Source organism: Cetorhinus maximus, chromosome 11 (assembly GCF_964194155.1).
Source record: "Cetorhinus maximus chromosome 11, sCetMax3.hap1.1, whole genome shotgun sequence".
NCBI classification, from domain to species: Eukaryota; Metazoa; Chordata; class Chondrichthyes; order Lamniformes; family Cetorhinidae; genus Cetorhinus; species Cetorhinus maximus.
The window spans coordinates 62390644-62412143 of NC_135889.1; the positions used below are offsets into that span (position 1 = coordinate 62390644).

At 43.2% G+C, this 21500-nt stretch overlaps 1 protein-coding gene across 2 annotated transcripts in view; it reads right to left on the reverse strand.

Annotated features, from left to right (window-relative positions):
* LOC144686637 (integrin alpha-6-like) overlaps positions 1 to 21500 on the reverse strand; it is a 122161-nt gene that overhangs the window by 77654 nt on the left and 23007 nt on the right. For both annotated transcript variants that reach the window (XM_078552101.1, XM_078552102.1), the window contains exon 2: positions 4868 to 4995. In XM_078552101.1, coding sequence (XP_078408227.1) covers positions 4868 to 4995 — 128 coding nt within the window. The remainder of the gene's footprint in view (positions 1 to 4867; positions 4996 to 21500) is intronic.

Genomic DNA, 21500 nt, shown 5'->3' on the forward strand with positions numbered 1-21500 from the left:
ACACTCAGTCAAATGCTGCCTTGATGTCAAGGGCAGTCACTCTCACTTCACCTCAGGAGTTCAGCTCTTTAATCCATGTTTGAACCAAGGCTGTAATGAGGTCAGGAGCTGAGTGGCCCTGGCGGAACCCAAACTGGGCATCAGTGAGCAGGTTATTGCTAAGCAAGTGCTGCTTGATCGCACTTTTGGTGGTCCCTTCCATTACTTTACTATGATCGAGAGTAGACTGATGGGGCGGTAATTGGATCTGTCCTACTTTTTGGTGTACAGGACATACCTGGGCAAATTTTCCATATAGCTGGGTAGATGCCAGTGCTGTAGCTGTACTGGAACAGCTTGGCTAGGGACAAATTCTTTTACGAAAGAGTGGTGTGCCCACTGTAAGAATGCCCGGTCCAGAAGGGCCAGGTTCCAATTCCCCATTCTTCTCTAGGGGAGCTGATTATTTATAAACACCCTTTTCTCTTCTGGATATCAAGCAACAATGCCTAGATGATCCACGTAACTGTCAATTGTTAGGGAAGTATGTAGCTGGTCTGGCTAGGCATATCTTCCCCAATACTATGTCTGATCACAGTGAATGCCCAGGATTCAGAAAAAAAGATTAGACAGCTCTATGTTGATCGCTATGTTTTGGGCTAGGTACTCCACCCCAGAAGGTTACCCTGGAAAGTTCAAGAAAGGCTAAGAACCAGTATATCTGGTCCCAGACAATGTTCCCCTTAAGGTGCGCGGCTGCATGGCAGCCTGAAAGGCCACGCACAAGTTTGCCTCTAAGCTACCATGTGCGCACAACCATGCAAAAAAAAAAAATTAAAGCAGCCATGCACTTAAATAAATTGCCTGTGCCCCCCAAAAAGAAAAAAAGAGGGCATGTTTCTTCCAGGCCTATTTCCTAGCCCCTTCAGCAAATTTCCACCTGAGGTACAGCACCAAAGTATTACACTGAAAGTTTCACCAATTTTCTGGGCCAACGCCTTTTGTGTTCAAAAGATTACAGTTGTTTTATGCACAAACATATCTAATGAGCTTCGATTTTAGCCTGGCTGGAACAAGGAGGTTTTGAACACCTGTTTTAAAGCAGACTTCAAATGGAGATAACGAAATGCTGGTGCGGAGGTTTATGACATCCACATCCTTCCTAATTGGAACACTTCCAGAACACAAGAAACAAGTCCAGATATTCCTTGGGTCACACCCCAGTAATAGAAACATAGTCACACTACTTGTTGATTTAACCCGGAAGATGAAGCCTCAGGTCCAGAGGTTGAAAGCATTCTTGAAAATTGTGTCTGCAATCCACAAGCTAGTCAGTCCTAATTAGCTTTCAGAGTCCACTGTGATACATCAGATAACGCTATCAATGCTGTACTAAGCCATGTGGAATGATCTACATGGAAATTACAATACAAAAAACACTGGTTTGCCCAAACTTGTCCATGTTGATATTTACCCTCTATTCAAACTGTAATCCTAAAACACATGCCCCGTCCTCTTCTATATTCTTTTATTCCCCTTTCCGTTTACTACCTAACTTATTTTAAAAACATATGCTTCAATCACTAACTTTGGTGATGCATTCCACAGCCTCACAACCATCTAGGTAAAGAATTTCCGTCTGCTCAGCCTCCCAAATCTCTTATGTTTAACGGTTATGTTTGTGCCCCTTTCATTATAAACTTCTCAGCAATGTTCCCTCTAACCACGTGCAACTCAGAAGTTCCCACACAGCCCGTGCACAAGTCAGCCCCTTTAAGTTACCTCGTGTGCCTGGCTACGCAAAAAATTTACAAGTTCCAGGCTAAAACAAATGAATTGTGCACAACAAAAATTAATTAGATTCACAGAATCACACAATTGTTACAGCACAAGAGGTCATGCAGCCTGCGCCAGCTCTCCGTATGAGCAATTCACCTAGTGCTATTCCCCTATCTTTTCCTTGTAACATTTTCTCTTTTTAAATAACAATCCAATCCCCTTTTGAATTCCTCAATTGAACCTGCCTTCACCACACTCTCAGGCAGTGCATTCCAGATCCTAACCACTCGCTGTGTGAAAGATTTTCCCCATGTCGCTTTTGCTTCTTTTGCCAATTACTTTAAAACTGAGCCCTCTCAATCCTTTCACGAATGGGAACAGCTTTTCCTGATCTACTCTGCTCGGATTGTGAATACCTCTATTAGATCGCCTCTTAGCTTTCTCTTCTCCAACTTCTCCAACCTATCTTTGTAACTGAAGTTCCTCATCCCTTGAGCCATTCTTGTGAATCTTTTCTGCACCCTCTCTATATGCCTTCACATCATCCCTAAAGTGCAGTGCTCAGAACTGGGCGCAATACTCCAGTTGAGGCCGGACCAGTCTTTTATAGGAAGTTAACATAACCTCCTTACTCCTATACTCTATGGATAGAATCATCCCAGATTTGCACTAAGTGAGGTAGTGGGCAGGTAAAACGACGCTTTACCCGCAGGCTGCAATGGCAGCTTTTCACACTATCGTCCCAAACCCGTCGCATTAATTATGTATTCCCGGGAAACACCGTTTCCATGGTGGGCGGGCTCTCGTTTGACCGCCACGCCATCACCTCATCGCTTCATCACGCCGGGTGCCATATTTAAAGTCCAGCTGCGCACACACCTCTCAGTGCTTCGAGCCCACGACTCCTGTAAAGAAGACATGGCCCCCTGAAAGACAAAAAGACTGCAGCCCCCAGGTTCAATGACGCGTCCCTCGAGCGCCTTTTGGATGCAGTGAGGCTTGCCATGATGTCTTCTACGCCCGCTGTGGCCGCAGGATGAGCAGCAACCTCACTAATCTGGCTTGGGAGGCAGTGGTAGCAGTGGTCAGTGCCAATGCCCTGCAAAAGAGGACAGTCACCCAACACCGCTACAGGGCAAGTGGTCTCATCCATTCCACCAAGGTAATTCAATCTTCTCATCACTCTCAACTCACATACTCACAAACCCATGACACATCCAGAGGGATCTCACATGTCAAGGGACTTCACCACTAACTCTTTCACACATGCTCACATCTCCATCAGGCTCATACCCTCTCGAGCGCATGTCCTCAAGCTGTCCATGGCTCTGCTCACCACACAAACAGTCCACACAGCGCCATGCCTCCTGCTCTCACACTCTCCATCCATTTTCATGCGGGAAAAGCCTACTCACATCGGCAGGAAGAGGTCCCAAGCCAGGGGTGGAGTGGCCCACATTAGACCCCTCTCCCTTTGAAGGGAGAGGTTCAATGCCGCACTGACTGGTAAGGACATGGACTGTGCCTGCGGTGACGGTGAGGTCGGCAGCAAACACCCTCATGAGGATCCTGCACCACATCATCCCTCTCTCAATGCAACTGTGCGAGTGCTCTCTTTCCTGTTTTTGACTCTGCTGCCATGCACCACTTATCTCTACTTTGGTCCACAGGGAGCTTTGCTAAGCGACCAACACACTCAGCTAGCCAGTCCCTCAGCTCCATTCATGTCCTCACCTCTAGCCAAGAGGCCACCTCCTTCACTGAAGAGCTGGTAATAAACAGCCTGGAAGACCCCGTCACAGCGCTCAGCCACACCCTGCACCAGTGCAGAGATACACACCTCGGGGGGACCTGGGTCTCGAGCAGGCTCAGGTTCACAATCTGGTGATCACCACAGCAGCAAGAAGCAGGTTCAGCCGAGCTCCCTGGCACTTGGAGGACTGCTGTGGATCAGGCATCTGTGAGGTCCAAGTCAGATGTCAAGCCTCTAGATTTGGCCTTCCAACTCATCCTGGAGACTCAGCACAAAGCGTGGGAACATCACGCTGAGCTACTGGAAACCCTCACCAGAGTGTCACGCGAGTCAGAGGTGTGCGTCTGCCTGCTCTGATGAAATGGTGCCCACACGTGTGTATGGAGTTCTCCATGGGGAGGATGGTGTCCCTCCAGGTGCTCCTTCCCCTCAAGGCATCGGGCCAGGGCTCCCTGGCATCTGAAGGGAGAAGAAGTGGCAGCTGGACACCCCTGGGATCTCAGGGGCTATCCTGTCCCTCCGAGTTCCCTTTGCCTGTGAGCCCCTCAATCGCATCCTCTGTCACCAGAGGGAGCAGCTGGCCAATGAGTGATTCTGGAGGGAGAAGTGTGTGTGTGTGACAGGGCCTTTCAGAGTCTTGTGCAAGCATTCTCCCACGTACGTGGATCCTTCATGTATCATACTCACCTCAATGTCCTGAGCATTTTGAATGCTGCCTGCTAGGGTTCGCTTTCAGTTGTCCATCTGAGCTGACTTGCATCTCCGCCCATCCACTCTCCCATGCAGCACCTGATCTCGCCCACCACGACTGTTGTTTCACTTTCAATTTGGACAGCATGGTCTGAATTCACTTTTTCATCAGCTCCCCAATCCTTTCCCCTCCCCATCACAGTTGCCACCCCCCCAGTGTGCAAGATGTTACTTGGAATTGCAGCATGCCCAATAAACTGAATTCGCAATCTCCAATCAATGGGGGCAATTTAAACTTCTGAAAATTCAGAAGCATTTTAAAAGGACCCTTTGAATCATATAAACGGTCACTGAGAAAGCCGATTGCATAGGCAAAACTTCAGCAGTTGGCAATTATGATTTTGTTCATCACTGAAGCATGGGATGGGTCTGTGGGTTGCTGTACAGTTTTCCAAAGTTTGGTTAATTAAAAAAAGGGCATTAATTGTTAATTTACATATGGTGTTTGTTACAATACAGGGGAAATTATGAAATGCTTTTCAGGACTCCTTGAAGTTAAAAAAAATGCTTACAAACCAGAGCATTTTCTATTTAACATTTTCATTGGGTCTGCCCATATCATTGGTTATCTTGATAGTGAACTTGCTTTAGCAATATAATACTCACCCTCATCGTCAAAAATGGCACGCTTACAGTCATTTTCTTTGGGTGTGATGGGGCATTTGTACAATCCTCCTGTTATTTTAGCTTTTTGATTTGCAAGTCCTTTTGCTTTTGGAGCACCAACCAATAACCTGTTCAGAAGAGTTTTTTAAAAAAAAAGGTTAGAGGTGAAAGAATACAACAGATTAACCCAAGTAAACTAGTACACATAGCACAAACCAAGGCGGAGAACTTTCCTAGGAATAAAAGAAAAATATAGTTTTGTGCCTCCACACCTTTTGAGAGGTCAGAGCTGGAAATCTTCTACTCTTGATATCAAGTTTAGGGTCGATTCCGCACAGGAAGCTGTGCTGAAAGAATAAAAACATGCTAGCGTTCTGCCAACTTTCTTCCCTCAAAAGAAATGAGGTCAGCACTTCCTGCCGTTTCATTTCAGATCTTGTCTTGTGCTTGCCACAAGTGTAACTGAAAGCTGATTTCTGAATAAGCAGAGGTGTAATGCAAACACTTATCATTCACTGGACATTAAAGAGCTTGTGTTTGCAGAGCACACTTGATTATCTTTAACCTACATATTGTTATAAAACTTGACTCTTTTGTGCGGGGATTAAATATTTTTTTCAAAATAATTGAAGCATGCAGGTCAGGAACGGCAAGGGTTATTTGCAAAGTAAAAAGATCATTTTAATCTGCTTTGAGCATTCGGTTTCACTAATCTTCAGAAGGGCATTCAGTGGGAGACAAGGCCCAATTAAGTGTTACCACGTAACAATGTGACGGCTAGTTGGCTGGAGTCCTATGCAACACGTTTTTGCTAATTATGATGCCTTAAGGATAATATTAATTCTTATACATTTTATAATATAGCAGAAGTTAAGCTTGAATTCAGTGCAATAGAACTCCCTTCTCCATCCCCATTCACTCTCTCTCCGGAGATGTTCCCTGGACTGATTTTCCAGCCTCAGGGTCATTTGAATGATTTTAGTAGCCCAAAGCCACCACCAAAGATCCGGCCTGGAATGGGCTGAACAACAGATACAGAAATCCTCAGAATTCTGTCACAGCTACTGCAAAATTTTAGAAGTATTATAACTTATTGAACATTTTGCACAGTCTACCTAGAATTAAATAAAATTAATCCCTCAATTACTATCAGTACATTGCATTCAGCATTACTGTGGCAAAACTGATAGGAAACATAATGGTTCACATTTTCCTTGAATTTTCATATGTTTACAATAAACCAGCACATAAATGCAGCAGAACACGTCCCTGATCCAATTTGTGTTTGCTGCTGTGGAACAACAGTCAGCAGAAGGGGAAGGGATATTCCATCCCACATTTCTCAATGTAATCCCAAACTCCAAAATGATTGACAGTGTGTCACTTTTAAAAATGGAACATGGTGACCCACCTACCACTTCTATTACGTTATACATTTTTTAAAAATCTGGCAACTTTAACTGTACTGTAATGCTGCTACATATTAAAATATTTCCTTGCTAATGTGCTACCACAGTGATATACAGATTCTTCTTGTGAGTGGTTGTATTGAGATTAATAACGGACAACCAGATGCTAATGTTTCTTTCAAAATGAAATTGAACATTGAACAAGTGCAAAGGGGAAAAAAAACGGATTCTGACTGGATCACTTATGCGTGGACAGTTACTCAGCCAGATTCTTTAAATGCCAACATCAGCAACGACATCAACATTTCGCAAGAATGCCTTCCCTTCCCCTGTATCTTTTCAAGAACACAATTACTTGCTTTCATTTCATGAAATTAAGCATGGTGTCAAACAGCAGTAGCCACAGGGCATTAATAAATGTGCATGACGCTTCTGAAACCATCAGTCATGAACTTGAACAAAGGATAAAAGATTGTTGGGAAGCTAGAAAACTTCTGAAAAGGAGAAGCACAAAAGAACCTTTCAGCAGCTAAAACAGGAGGGTTAGCAAAACTGCACAACAATAGCAAGGCAAATAAAAGCTCCCCAACTCAAATTCGGACTTCTCTTAAATGCATTTCTATTTCCCTCCCAGTGTAGTTTTATAATCATCATGAATCAGTTTTAGAATGAAAAAGAATCACAAAGACAATAAAAGTCATAGATCTGTCATACATTTCTCGGACATTGTCACTTGCTTTCTATATTCTGGTCTTGAACTAGATTTATCTATATTTAGAATTTAACAAATGAGTACAAGGCTCAAATGGCTTTTCGGCCATCTGGACAGCGTCCAGTCCATCGAAATTGATTTTGCAGGAGTTTTGCCCAAATGCTTGTGGAGCTCGCTTCAAGAAGGACACTAGCTTTTGTTCAATGATCCTCCCATTGAATCCAAAGGTTGTGGTGGAGGCATTGCTGATGGAATTTCTCTAGCACTCGTGTGTTGCTGTTAAGAGGCAAGATAAGTCCTCAATGGTAGGACAGGTGAAGGAAGACTGTCTTTGCAGCCTGTAAGATGCACAGAAGGAGGCTACAGTGGCACAGTGGTCCCAGTCATCGTAGTTCCACATGTCACCAAAATATGACCACAACCCGTCAAGGTCGTATTGACAATGACGGTGGCCCATGGTCCCATGTGAAACAAAGTGATGTGCAGGCTTCTACCAGGGCCCATTTGCCAAGTCTTGTGGTGACAGAAAATTGGCGACGGGGGCAGGGTTGTGAATCTGGGGGTCCCTAGTCAAGAATATGTATAGAGACAACAGATGAAGGTCATAGGACACCTGTGTTGGGACAGTGTCATCTTTGGGCAACACCTTCTATGATTGAGCAGTCGTCTTCAGGATACCTTCTGTTCACTGTGCCAGGGTACATGAGGTAGAAAAGTCACTGCAGAATCTCTTTCTTGGATTTGACCCTTGTACGTATCATTATCATCCTCATAATTCACAATGAAGGAGTTCCACCTCTCCTCTTCAACATCACATTCCTATCATCTACATCCTATAGCGCCTCTTGATATGGAAAGAAGGTTACAAGCAAAGAATAGGTAAGCATTACTCCCTTAGGATTAAAGAGTTAGAGAAGGAGATGGAAGCTTGTGGTCTCTCATGGGGATGTTGCAGTTGCATTAATGTGCAATCACCACTAAGCCTCCAACCTTGCAATCTCTCAGAACAAGAACCTACCCAGTCTCATTGCCTGCTCTTCATTGAGAATGACGTCTTTAAAGTCAGGTTGCCCTTTCTGCAAGCCAGCTTCTTACGGGCATTCTGCAGCAATCTCTACTACAATAAGATTAAATAAAGTAGGCGAAGACTATTGCTTAGGGGGAAATATGTATCCCATACTGTAAAATTCCAAGTTTGTATCCCATTAACCAGAATGCACTATGACATAAGAATCATTTTTTGGAGGCTTCCACCTACCAGTCTCTTTTCATTGTTCTATTCCATTAACAAGGCCCAACTCATTGCAAGTTGCAGGCTCTTCCTTGGGCCTACCCTTTTCACTTCTTTGGCTGTCTCTGCCAGCTGCTCCTCTGGTGGACACTCTTGTAAAGTGCCACAAAAATAATCACAAGACATCCAGCCTAACCTCCTGATGTGAACCAATCACTTTGGCATTTATCTGCTGCTCTAATCTTCAGTTGTACTCAGACTAATCAGCACGGGCAACCCATGTCTCATTAACACAATTGGAGTGCAACTCGCTATGTGGAATTTCAGGGACACAGTTATTATGAGCAAGTTAATACACCATCTGAGGCTTAGAATTAAGTATGGCATAGAGGCAAAAGGAAGGAAAAGAAAGCCACGGAGCAAAACGGACTAGGGCTGCAAAATTAGGCTCATAACGGCATTAGCGCTGGCACTTCAGAAGGTCCAAGAAGGGAAATAGTGGTGATGGAATGTTTCTAGCCACCTCTGCCGCAAATGCCCTGACCAAAAAGAGGGTGGGGGGTGCAGCATGGCTGTATAGCGAAAGCTTGTAGAGCAGGTGAATCATCCTCCAATGCTGATTTAACCCACAATCTCCCAATTAGGAATGCGAAGGACAAGTTCATGCTGTCTCAGTATCACTCCAAGCTGAACACGCATTCAGCTGCACAAGGGACAGCCCCCACTCCCTATAAGCACTATTTAAAAATAACCACCATCTAAATACCAGTCAAGGTGATTTTGACTTATTTTTGTTGGTGCATAGAGTTTGTTGTGCTATTGGAGAAGTTTTGGACCCACAGTGCCACATGCATGGAGTTGATTGCACTCTGCACTATTGGGAATGCTGCCAGCCTGGTAAATCCACCTTCTCTCTCCTATTACTTTTCTCTTGTCAGTGAGAATTGGATGATGAAATTCCCCCTCCTTCAATACAGATCCCCTGTCACCTTACTGAATCAATAATGGATGGTGCACTGTATGATGTTGCCTGCTCCTGTCTGAAAGGATTCAATGGTGTAGAAATTTAGTGTGATGGTAATCTTTGATCACTGCCATCCTTGCCCCATTGTGTGGCTGCAGGTTGGAATGCAGGAACTGGCACCATTCAGTGGCCATGACCTTTTTGAAACACAAATGCCTCACTCTCTGCTCCTGGCAGAGCTGAAGGTGGGCAAAGTGCTACCTAAAGATCCTTGGTGAGTAGGGCCTTCTATAAGAGCCTTCTATAAAGTATTTGGATTTTCAAATGATCCTGACAAGGTGGTCAGAGGAGCTCTCTACCCTGTCAGGAGAAAGCCTGCTTCAGTAATGGCAGCTATAGTTGCAGTGACCTCTTGGGCTACTGAATGATATGGAAATGGAGCTCAGGCTGCAGGGAGGGGAAAATCAGTTCTCAGAGGGATGAGCAGAAAGTCTCTTATAGAAGGCCCTACTCACCAAGGATCTTTAGGTGGGGATGGGTCCGGTTCCTGACTATCCAGAGACTGGAAGAGCTGTGTCAATGTTTCTGCAGGGGCCAGGATGCCCTTGAGACACATACCCTGAGATGGAATGGGAGCAGATGGCAGGGAAGTCAATTCCTGGAGTCTGGCCCCAAGAACCTGGCAGGAGTGCTGCAAGAAATTCAGTGAGCTCGCACTGATGGTCTATGCAAGTAGCGAATGATTCCCTTCTTGAATGTGATGCACTGAACAGATGAGAGATTGGTGGAATGGTGAGTAGGAGATGTTATGTGAAGACGCATTCGTTGACCTAAACATCAGTGCAAGGTCACTGAATTTCTCGTAGCACTCCTGCCAGGTCCTCGGGGCCAGACTCCAGTAATTGACTTCCCTGCCATTTGCTCCCATTCCATCTCAGGCTGTGTCTCAAGGGCCCCCTGCAGAAACATTGACACAGCTCTTCTGGTCTCCGGATCATCAAGAACTGAACCTACCCCCACCAGATACACTATGGGACCCCTTGGATCCCATTGCAATAACTCCGTGGGAATTGCCCAGGAAGTCTAGACTTCCAATGGGCAATACCCCAGCTCCCTAGGACCCTTCGAAAAAATCTCCAACTCTGAGTTAGAGTTGGAAGCTTCAGACAGTTCCAATTTACTTGTCTGGAAAGTTACCCAGAAAAATTTAGAAAGATTAAAACCTGGTCTAACACCTTGGTAACTATACAACTGACCCCCTAAATCACTCTCAATAACCCTCCGCCCATGACTCCCCGCCCTCCTGCAACCCAACTAGCCCACCACACAACTTCCACCTCACCCTGGACTCTCCTCCGACCAGTATAGCCCTCACCACCCAACTACCCCCTCTCCTCCGACCCAACCTGACCTCATCACCCTACCCAGCTGCGACCGTATACCCTTACCTACACTAGGTCTTTTACTTCCCTTCACTCTGTAGCTTTTCAAAGAAGTTTTGGGACATTTAAACTCTACTTACGGCAGCCGTAAAAAAAAAAAGGGCATGGTTTCTGCGTGGGTTCTCTGTGCTGCTCCCTCCAGGATTTCCTACACTGAGTCAGTTTTTCAGGATCCTCTGTTGGAAGACTGCTGCTGCCCTTACAAATCTGAGAAAGGCAAGTGCGCATTTTTTTTTTGTTTGTTCAGGGTCAGAAATAGGGTTTCCGACCCTGAACGGAAGATTCTGGACAATGTTTCTCTCCTCCTTTCCACCTCCTGGACTAATACCTCCAGCACCACTTCAGAAAACATGGGAATCCTCTCTCACCTTTTGCTAAATTTTCGATGCTTTTCTGCAATCTTTGCACCCAAAAATGGACTTTGACAAAATCCACTCCACCCACCACCCCCAGATCTTTTAAATTACCAGGTGGATCTAGTAATACTAAGTTGGTCTAGTAGATTCTACAATGCAACTGCATAGCCACATCACACACAAAGCCACTTTAATGAAGATCATAAGAAACAGGAGCAGTCCCTTGAGCCTGCTCTGCCATTCAATAAGCTCATAGCTGATTTGATCATGGCCTTAACTCCACTTCCCTGTCTGAAGGCTGCAATTATAATTCATAGCCCAGTTACTTAAACTTACAGTTAGTCCCTTCATTGTCTTTGGAAGTATAAGGTTTAAAATTGTATGTAACAAGTGCTAAAATTTACGAAATGTCCTTTACTCCCCTCCTTCTGCTTCAGTGTGGTTACAAGCACTTGGCTTTTACAGCCAAGGAATCTTGGCTATTTGACAGTTGGCTCTTCACAGAAATAAAAAAAACAAATGACCGAACTGGAATCTGGGCATCATTTTAGAATTAGCTAGCCTGAGTTTCAAATCTAAAGTGATTGGGTATTTAAATAATAAATTCAATTTATATCCTATTTATTACAGAAATGCTTCCATGGAAATGCTACAGTGAAGAATGAAAAGGTCAAACAAATAGACAAATTTTGTTACCTAGGAAGTATGTTAATATCAGAGGGAAAGTGTGACCAAGAAATAAGATGAAGGATTGGAATGGCCAAAGATGCATTTCAAAAATTGAAAAAAATTATGATCAACTCAAAATTAAACGTGAAAACAAAGCTAAGAATCCTCACACCAGTTCTAACATATAGAAGAGTGTTAACAATCGGTGAAGCAATACAGAGAAGAATTGAGGCTGCAAAGTTGTGGTTTTTGAGGCAAATAACGAAGATATCTTGGATAAGTCACACTACTAATGAAGAGGTGCTGGCAAAATCTGAGACCAGAAGAACTTTGCTGACCAAGGTCAGGAAGAAGTTGGAAGTTCTTGGGCACGTAACAAGAAATCGTGATTTAGAAAGTCTGATGCTGATGGGAAAGGTCGATGGTAAAAGAGATCGGGGTAGACGAAGAATGATCGTTCTGAAGAGCCTCGCAAACTAGATGAATGTACCACCAGTGAAGATAATCCACGCCTCCAGAGCAAGAGTAACATGGAGGTCCATGGTCGCCAACACCCTCTCAGGGCATGGTACCTGAAGAGAGAGAAAGACTGAAGCATAATCTACATCTTTGCACTAAGAGTGCAATCTCTATAATTGATAACCAGACTCAAGTTTCTCCAAAGTTGAAAATGAGGATCAAATGTGGCTGACAGGCACGATATAGCTTTAAAAACAATTGCAGAAGGTGAAGCTCATACATGGACATTTAATACAAAGTGCCACTGTTGATTTTGACAGTTTCCATTCCCCACTGTTGAAAGAATGGGCCCTTACAGCCCAGCTGACTGCTGCTGATGTCTGTGCAACAGGAATTCTATGGCATCTCACCTTGGTCACTTTAGAATTGTGAATATGGACAGTGACTGTTGGAATATGGCTGGAATGGGGGGGGGGGGGGGGTGCAGGGTAAAACTATGGCCAAATCCTATCTTCTCTTCACATATCTACATGTCTCTTTTCAGCTGAGCTGGAGGTACATTGCTGGAGCTAAGATACAAATAAACTGATGAAATAAATAATCTCTTCTAAAAGGCACAGCACATTACCCATTAACTAGTTACAGCTGCCAATAAAACAGCAATGACACATCCTCCCTTCCTTTATCACCCTAATACAAACAACATGCATCCGCTTCCCCAATCAGAAAATAGCACAAGAGCAACACCTGACCAAGGCAAGAGAAAAGAACTAGCATTTTGATAGCATCTTTCATTACTTCAGAATATCCCGAAGTCCTTCACAGCTAATAACGTACTTTTAGAAGTGTAGTCACTGTTGCAACGTATAGAAACCATGGCAACCAGAACACCACAGAACGGCCTCATAAATAGTAATGAGACAAATGACTAGTTAATCTATCTCAGTCATATTGATTGAGGAATAAAGTATTGGTCAGGACAGAGAGAGAAGTTCCTTACTCTTCCTTGAGTACCCCATGAGGTCATTTCAATCCAATTGAGGGTTCAACATCTCACCTGAAAAGCAGTTGCTGACATGCTGTGAATTGCACTAGGATGCAGTGTATTGCACTGAACTGCCAGCCTAGATTATTTACTAAAGTTTTTGGAGTGACATTTGAACACACAACCTTCTCATTCAGAAGCAAAAAAACTCTTTTCCTAACTGATATTGTAATGAAAGCAAATGTAAGCACATGAAATCTGTTGACAACAATAGGGGGTAGTACTAAAGGTACATCATGTGGAAAAGGATTTAGTGAAGCACAAGGGTGGGTTTTGCAAATGGATAAAGTTAAATTCAACACAATGGTTAAAGTTCAAAATAAACTTCAAGAACAATATAACTCATCTCTTTGCCAGGCATCCTGCAACCCTTTGGTCTAAATAATTTTAGACTTTAGCAATATCCTCATTGTCAAATCCATTTCAACTCACATCTGATACCCAGTTTTGCATCGATTTTTTAAAAATGTCTTAATATTCATTATTTGACTGAGATTATCTATTACATCATTCCACTTCTAATCCCTCTCCGATTTTGTCTTTTTCATATATTACTTGTGTGTGTGTTTGGCTGCACGTTGGTTTTTCTCCCTCCAACTTCCCTTCTTTTCTGATTATGTTAACATGCTCGTCACTTATTTCTCAGTTGTGAAGGAAGACCAAACCTGAAAAGTTGAAACAAAAACAAAAATACCTGGAAAAACTCAGCAGGTCTGACAGCATCTGCAGAGAGGAATACAGTTGGCGCTTTTAGTCTGAATGACTGTTCATCAGAACTAAGGAAATAGAGAAATGAGGTGAAATATAAGCTGGTAGAGGGGGGTGGGACAGGTGGAGCTGGATAGGGGGCCAGTGATAGGTGGATGCAAAGAAGAGATTGCCACAGATGTTATAGACAAAAGGACAAAGGGGTGTTGACGGTGGTGATATTATCTAAGGAATGTGCTAATGGGGACATTAAGGATAGCAAGCAGGACAAGCTAGTGGCAGAAGTTGACTTCTTTGTTCTCTCTGCATAACCTGACTGACCTGTTGTATGCCTCCAGCTTTGGTTTTGTTTCAGAACTCACAGCAATGTTCATGTTGAAGGATTGCTGTGGTATAAAACAGGGCTATTGTTAAGAAAGCACAATGGGAACAAGGTTGCAGGAGGTGGGGGTCATATTAGTCCATGAATATATTATCAATGGTCGAAAATAAAAAAAAATTAGTTTAATTTCTTCATATAAAAATTGATACAACTCTTAATTGTCGAGTAGCCATTAAAGAATAGCAGATTGCATGTTTGTTCTCCAGTCTGTCCTTGGTTAGCTAATCTTATCCAGACACAGGGCTTCATTAATCTCTTCCAGCTATATGTCTACGTCCTCACACAAACATGCAAAAAAGGACAAGAAAAGAGCAGCTGGTCCATTAGGCCTCTACCATCCTGACAAAGTGTAAATTCTGCACTTCATCACTTCCAAACCCTCCCCACAAAGAGCTATGCATCCCCTCCCCACAAAGAGCCATGCAATCTCCTGGGATAGGAAACTAGAACAAAAATTGAAAAAAGGTGCTTGGGAACTCTTTTCCCAATCCCCAACAGTGATCAAGCAATCTACAGGACACACTGACGTTAAGTAGAAGTAACGTCAAAATAACCCACCCACCTTTGCAAGTCTCTTAACCAGGGAGGAATCTTACTAACCTCTAATGTCCTCACCTTGTACTTGGTATCGACACAAAAACTATGGATACAATTTGTGGAAAACCTTTATTAACCCACTAAGCAATAGTATATACTTACAACACCAGGTGCTTAGTAAGACCCCCAAGCTGGGGCTCATTCCCAGGTGGTCAGTCCACTGAACGAATTCCTCCACAAGACTGATCAAATCATACATCACTATGTTCTTGGGAGCTCTGGCTTTATACCCCTTTCTGACCCTCGTCTCTCGGTATATAGGGTAATGTCTTAAATCGAGTCATCTGATTGGATTATCAATCCCACCCTGGCCATGCAAAGACAACCTGCATGTGATAATTTCCTGTTCTCAGCAGAGGGTGTCTCCAGGTACCTGATAGCAATGGATACAAGGATGTTGCCTGGGCTGGAGCGTTTCAGTTATGAAGGGAGACTGGATAAGCCAGAGTTGTTTTCCTTAGAGCAGAGAAGGCTGAGGGGGGGAACCTTATAGAGGTATAAAAAATTGAGGGCCATAGATAGGAAGAAACTGTCCCCCTTAGCAGAGGTGTCAATAACCAGGGGGCATAGATTTATGGTAAGGGGCAGGAGGTTTAGAGGGGATTCAACCAGAAGGTGGTTGGAATCTGGAACACACCGCCCAAGGTGGTAGAGGCAGGAACCCTCACAACATTTTAGAAGTATTTAGATGAGCACTTGAAACGCCATAGCATACAGGGCTATGGGCGAAGTGCTGGAGAATAGGATTAGAATAGATATTGATGGCCGGCACAGACACGGTAGGCCAAAGGAAAACTCTGGTTTACATATCTTGGTAAGGCAGGAAGAAAGCCATTCACATATTCCCGAGAGGCCATTGTCTAGGTCAGTTCCTATAATCAGGGTATCTGGTAGTTAGCCACTGCCCCAGTGGCATGTCCTGACATGTATATCATTGTCCAGTCTTTATTTTTTTAAAAAGTTCCATATAAGCCACAGAGTTGATGTCTTCGGTCAAAAACCTTCTCCCTTCGTCCAATGTCCTCTGCACTCCTTGTTCCTACCACCCGGTTCTGAGCTCAGGAAGTTGGTCCACCTTACAACTGGTTACATTTTGACACAAGTACATATTAAAAAGAAACAAAAGCATCACAGAAATGCACAATATCTCGAAATGTCTTACATCTTCAATAGGCAAATAATAACACCCAGCTCTACCTCACCACCACTTGACTCCTGCTAAATTATCAGACTGTTTATCCATCAGCCAGTGCTGGATGAGCAGATATTTCCTCTAATTAAATATTGGAAAGACATTGATTTTGGTCCTCACTCCAAACTTCATTCCCTAGCTACTGACTCCATCCCTCTCCCTGGCAACAGTCTGACAGTCTGCTAAACCAAGAACAAAAACAGAAATACCTGGAAAAACTCAGCAGGTCTGACAGCATCTGTGGAGAGGAATACAGTTGACATTTCGAGTCCGTGTGACCCTTCATCAGAACTAAGGAAATACAGAAATGTGGTGAAGTATAAGCTGGTTGAGGGGGGTGGGACAGGTACAGCTCGATAGGGGGGCCAGTGATAGGTGAAGACAAAGAAGAGATTGCCAAAGATGTCATAGGCAAAAGGATGATGACGGTGGTGATATTATCTAAGGAATGTGCTAATGGGGACATTAAGGGTAGCAAGCAGGACAAGCTAGTGGCAGATGGCCCGGGGGGGGTGGGGGGGGGGGGAATCGAAATGGGCTAAAAGGTGGAGATAAAACAATAGATCGAAATAAATTTTAAAATTATGTAAAAAATATATATGTAAAGTCTGCTAAACCAGTCTGCTCTCAACCTTGGTGTCATATCTTACACCAAGGGGAGCTTCCAACCACCTATTTGTGCCATCACAAAGTTATAAATACATATCTGCAAGAACTATGTTTTTTTAATAATTGGAAGGACTTTGAGTTATTTGGACACTTTCTTGGGAACTGACCTGGGTGTTTTTTTTTTAAGAAAGGTTATAAGCTCACTTTGACTGAGTGCAAACTGGCTTTTCTAAGATCACATGACTTCAGCTAAATGACCAGCATGGCATCTGACAAGATAACGACTATTTGCTTATTTGACCTTCAATTGCTGGAGGAAGAAACTACTGTTTTCAGACTGAGGCACCCCTGATTTTCTGGAAACCACCTGACTGAGATGAGTTTTCTGTTTTGAACTTGCTTTTTGGACTCAGTTTTTGGGAATAAACCAAAAAGGAGAAGGTTACCCAACTCACTCTCTCCCTGTCTCGACTGAAATTCTGTGAAGTTATCAGTATCCAGCTAGAGTTTTTCATCTCAGTATAACTCGCCTGTTTGGAAACCCAAGATGAGAGAAAGATCCCAAGGACATTGATTCCACTCTGCTCTCCTCCACACCGAAGCTCCTTCGGAAAGAACTTGCTGACAACTACTGTGACCAGCAGTCCGTCTTTGCGCGCAGGAATACCAGATTGACAACGTCAAAACCCTTCAAATGTTATTGTTTCTCAAAGTTATCCCATTGATACAAAGGTTTTTTCCTTTGAAACGCCAACCTCTGCAGAAACCCTGTTTGTTTTGTCCTGTGGGTATGTGCGTGTGTTGGGATTTAAAGGGCATATAGTTACACTTTTGGATTACAAACTGTCCTTTAACCAGTTTTCTGCAACTTGTTTTGTTTTAAAAAAAAATTGTTTCATAATAAATCAATCAATCACTGAGTTTATTGAAAGAAGCCTTGTTAAAGTTTATTTTATTCTGGGTTTAACAACAGCAAAAGTAAACAACTGGCCATTTTGGTGATTATTGAATTAAACACTTACTTAAACTTATTGTGCGACCTTTGGAGTGGCAGGGCTAGAGAAACTGCGCAATCCTTCTATCCCGGTCCTAACTCTAAAACCGTAACATCATTCAACTCTGTCCCCATCTCAGCTCATCTGCTGCTGAAATCCTCATTCATCCTTTTGCTACCTCTAAACTTAATTATTCCAACACAAACCTGTGACTGGCCTTCCATATTTTACTCTCCACAAATTGAGGTAATCTAAAACTCTGTGCAAGTTAAGACATGGGCAGCAGGGTCCTATTCACCAAACACAACTGTGCTCACTGACCTAAAATGGCTCCCTGTCAAGCAACATCTTGATTTTAAAGTCTCGTTCTTGTTTTCAAAGCTCTCCTCCTACCTCTATAATCTCCACCAGGCCCAGAGTATCCCCAATATTAATGGCTTCGCATTTGGTGGCCATGCCTTCAGCTGCCTAAGTCCTAAGCTCTGAAATTCCCTCCTTACCTGCTCCACTTCTGTACTTCGCTTCATCCTTTAAAGGCACTCCTTAAAACCTACCCTCATTGATCTAGCTTTTGGTCATCTGTCCTAATAACACTTTATGTAGCTCAGTGCCACATTTTGTTATATAATGCTCCTCTGAAATGTCTTGGGATATTTTGTCTTTTATCAATAGTTGAAGTGAATCCATGCTCACTGAAACGATTTGCCATGTATTCCAGAGATTGCCAAGTCTTTATGAAAATGCATACCTCCTACTTTATAATCTAGTTCTATGATTTCAAAGTTTGTACTTGAATTCCATGGTCCTCCCTAACCTTACCAACTCAGACAACTGATCCTCTTGAACTACAGTCTAATACTTTCCTTATTTTAAAGGGTTTCAAATCAATTCTCATCAAAGTCTACATTTTTCTAAAATGAACTCCTCAGGTCTCTTGGCCTGCTAACTGGCCATCAATCTTCTAACCCTTTCCAAGGCCTTGATAGCCCCACATTGTGAGATGACAAAAATGGACAGTGTTCTACATTTGACCTCATACAAAGAATACTACTTCAACTCTCATAAAAGCAAAATACTGCATATCTGAAATAAAATATTTTTGCCATGTACCTGTCTGAATCTTGTTTTTCATGGTTTTGCTTTGGACAGAGTTGTTCATCATTCTGCCATTCACGCTCACTCTGAACAAAGGCTTTTTGTTTCTTTCCTACAGTCATTACCACTCCTTTTGCCTTTTGTTCCGTGACATCTTTGCCATTTCGTCTCTCCCACCCTCTACCCTATCCCAGACCTCCTCTTCTGTTCTTCCTCCGCTCCCCCCTTTCAATAGCATAAAACACATCACATTTCTACCTACCTTCAGTTCTGATTTGGCTCAAAACGTTAACTGTTTCTCACTCCATAGATGCTGCCAGACCTGTTACGTATTTCCAGCACTTTGTTTTTACTATACTACTTCAGCTATTCATGTTTCCTGGCAATACACCCTAAAACACAAATTGCTTTTACAGTAGCCTTGCAGGGCTAGTCATGGACCTCCATTGACATGTGCACTAAAAACCTCAGGTTCTTTTCCCAATCTGCAAGAAAACTTGCATGGTGTCTTGTGTTCTTTCAACACTGAACTGACTGCTCTTTTGTTCCTCCATTTCCAGCTGATGATCAACTCAACAATTATGGAAAGCAGGATAGCAGGTAGCAAGACTTTTAAAACAAGCATGTATTTTCAATAGTGCTGTTTGGAAAGTCTGTTCTTTCCAAGGAGAATGACTACTCTGTTTTCGTAATACTGCAATGGAGATGCAAGTAGAGCAGTCAGGGTCATGAGCAGGTCTTCTGCCCATCAGATGACAAATGGGCACCCAGACAATTCAGCCAACAGGCCTGGAAAGGGATTGTTAAGCACAAGAACAACAACAGCATAATTTCAAGAGATAAAAACAAAAAAATAAAAACAAAAAACTGCGGATGCTGGAAATCCAAAACAAAAACAGAAACAGAAATACCTGGAAAAACTCAGCAGGTCTGGCAGCATCGGAGGAGAAGAGCACAGTTGACGTTTCGAGTCCTCATGACCCTTCAACAGAACTAAGTAAAAATAGGAAAGGGGTGAAATATAAGCTGGTTTAAGAAAGGTGGGGGGGGTGAGTTTTTTGGGACAAGCAGCCAGTGATAGGTGGAGATAACCAAAAGCTGTCACGGACAGAAGAACAAAGAGGTGTTGAAGGTGGTGATATTATCTAAAGGAATGTGCTAATTAAGAGTAGAAGACAGGACAGATAAGGTACAGATAGCTCCAGTGGGGGTAGGGGAATACTAAAGGGCTTGTCCCAACAACCCCACCCCACCCCCCCCTTAAACCAGCTTATATTTCACCCCTTTCCTAATTTTACTTAGTTCTGTTGAAGGGTCATGAGGACTCGAAACGTCAACTGTGCTCTTCTCCGCCGATGCTGCCAGACCTGCTGAGTTTTTCCAGGTATTTTGGTTTCTGTTTTGTGTTGAGCATAATTTCAAGGATTGGCTGAAATGCTATATGTTTTTTAAAAATCAATGCCGAGAGCAAAGGGTCATTGTCTGAATGAAGCCTTGCAACATAAAGCTTAGGATTCCTTCACTCTGCTGCTGCACATGCTGCTCCTTCACATCACAATATGACATTGTAAGTGGGAGGAGGTGTGGTACAAAAACCATCAGTACCAAGAACCCAAGGAGCGTTATCAAACAAAATTTGACAGCAAGCTACACAAGAGGAGCTGTGAAGCCATCATTCAAGCCTTTTTCACTCCAGTTAAAAAAAAGTGTCATGAACATAACAGGTAAAGGGAGAACGTGCAGCAGAAAAAGTAGTTGTGGGCCAAGTCGAATGTTTGAACGTTTCTCTCATTTCAAAAACACACAACATAGCAACCTAATGCAACAATACATTGTTACTCATCTGCTACTGCTTACTCTTGTCAGTCTTTTTTCCTAGGTCAGATTACTCAGGCCTTGTAAGCTAGCAAGCTGAGGAAAACTCTCCTGAAGATGCACCGTCTCAGAAGCAGATACCCTGTATGGTTAAGATAATGAGTTAGGGGAGTCTGGACAAGTTGGTTAACTGAGCAGAAGCAGCAGCTCAGGAAACAGCCCACTAGACAGCCTGCTCAGGTGTTAGCTCTGCTGCAGAAGTCAAGAGTTGCAGACTTTAGTTGCCCAGCCTTTAAAAGAAAATGTATTTTGTGCACAAGCACTTGCTAAATGTATTGGACTGCATATTGGAGTTTCTGCAACATGGAGTCCACTACCAAATTGTATGGTGTTCTGACAGGTGACAATGACACTCTACTTGAACAATCCACGCAGTCACCTTGATGGACACTACTGCTGGGCCCTCATAAGAGTCTCAGTACTTAAAAATAAAAACTCTTATGGATTCCCACAATGGAGCCATGCAGGCTCTGCACTCAGCCTAACCAAGGGAATGGCAGGGGGTCTGCACAGAAAGTGGTTTCAGGCTGCTCCCCCACTCATCAGTGGTAGTGCTCAACTGCACCTCCCTGTTACCCTTTCCCAGAGTGACAGCACATCAGATCTCATCACCCCATAACCAATATTTGTTCTGTTACAAAACCAGCTGGACTAGGCTGTCTTGGCAACAAACAAAATGCTGTCGTCCAACCTCCTAAAAATCACTGACCATGAGCACCACAACATCTCACTGACCTCAGCAATCTTCCACTTTCCAAAATAAGCCACTGAGGGACCATCTCTTACAAGTACTAGAGTATCCAAAATTATTTAAAGTTGCTACTATGAGTTAACACCTGGGTGAGAATTTTGTCATGGCATTACCATAAGCCACTGAAATGTGATATAATTTA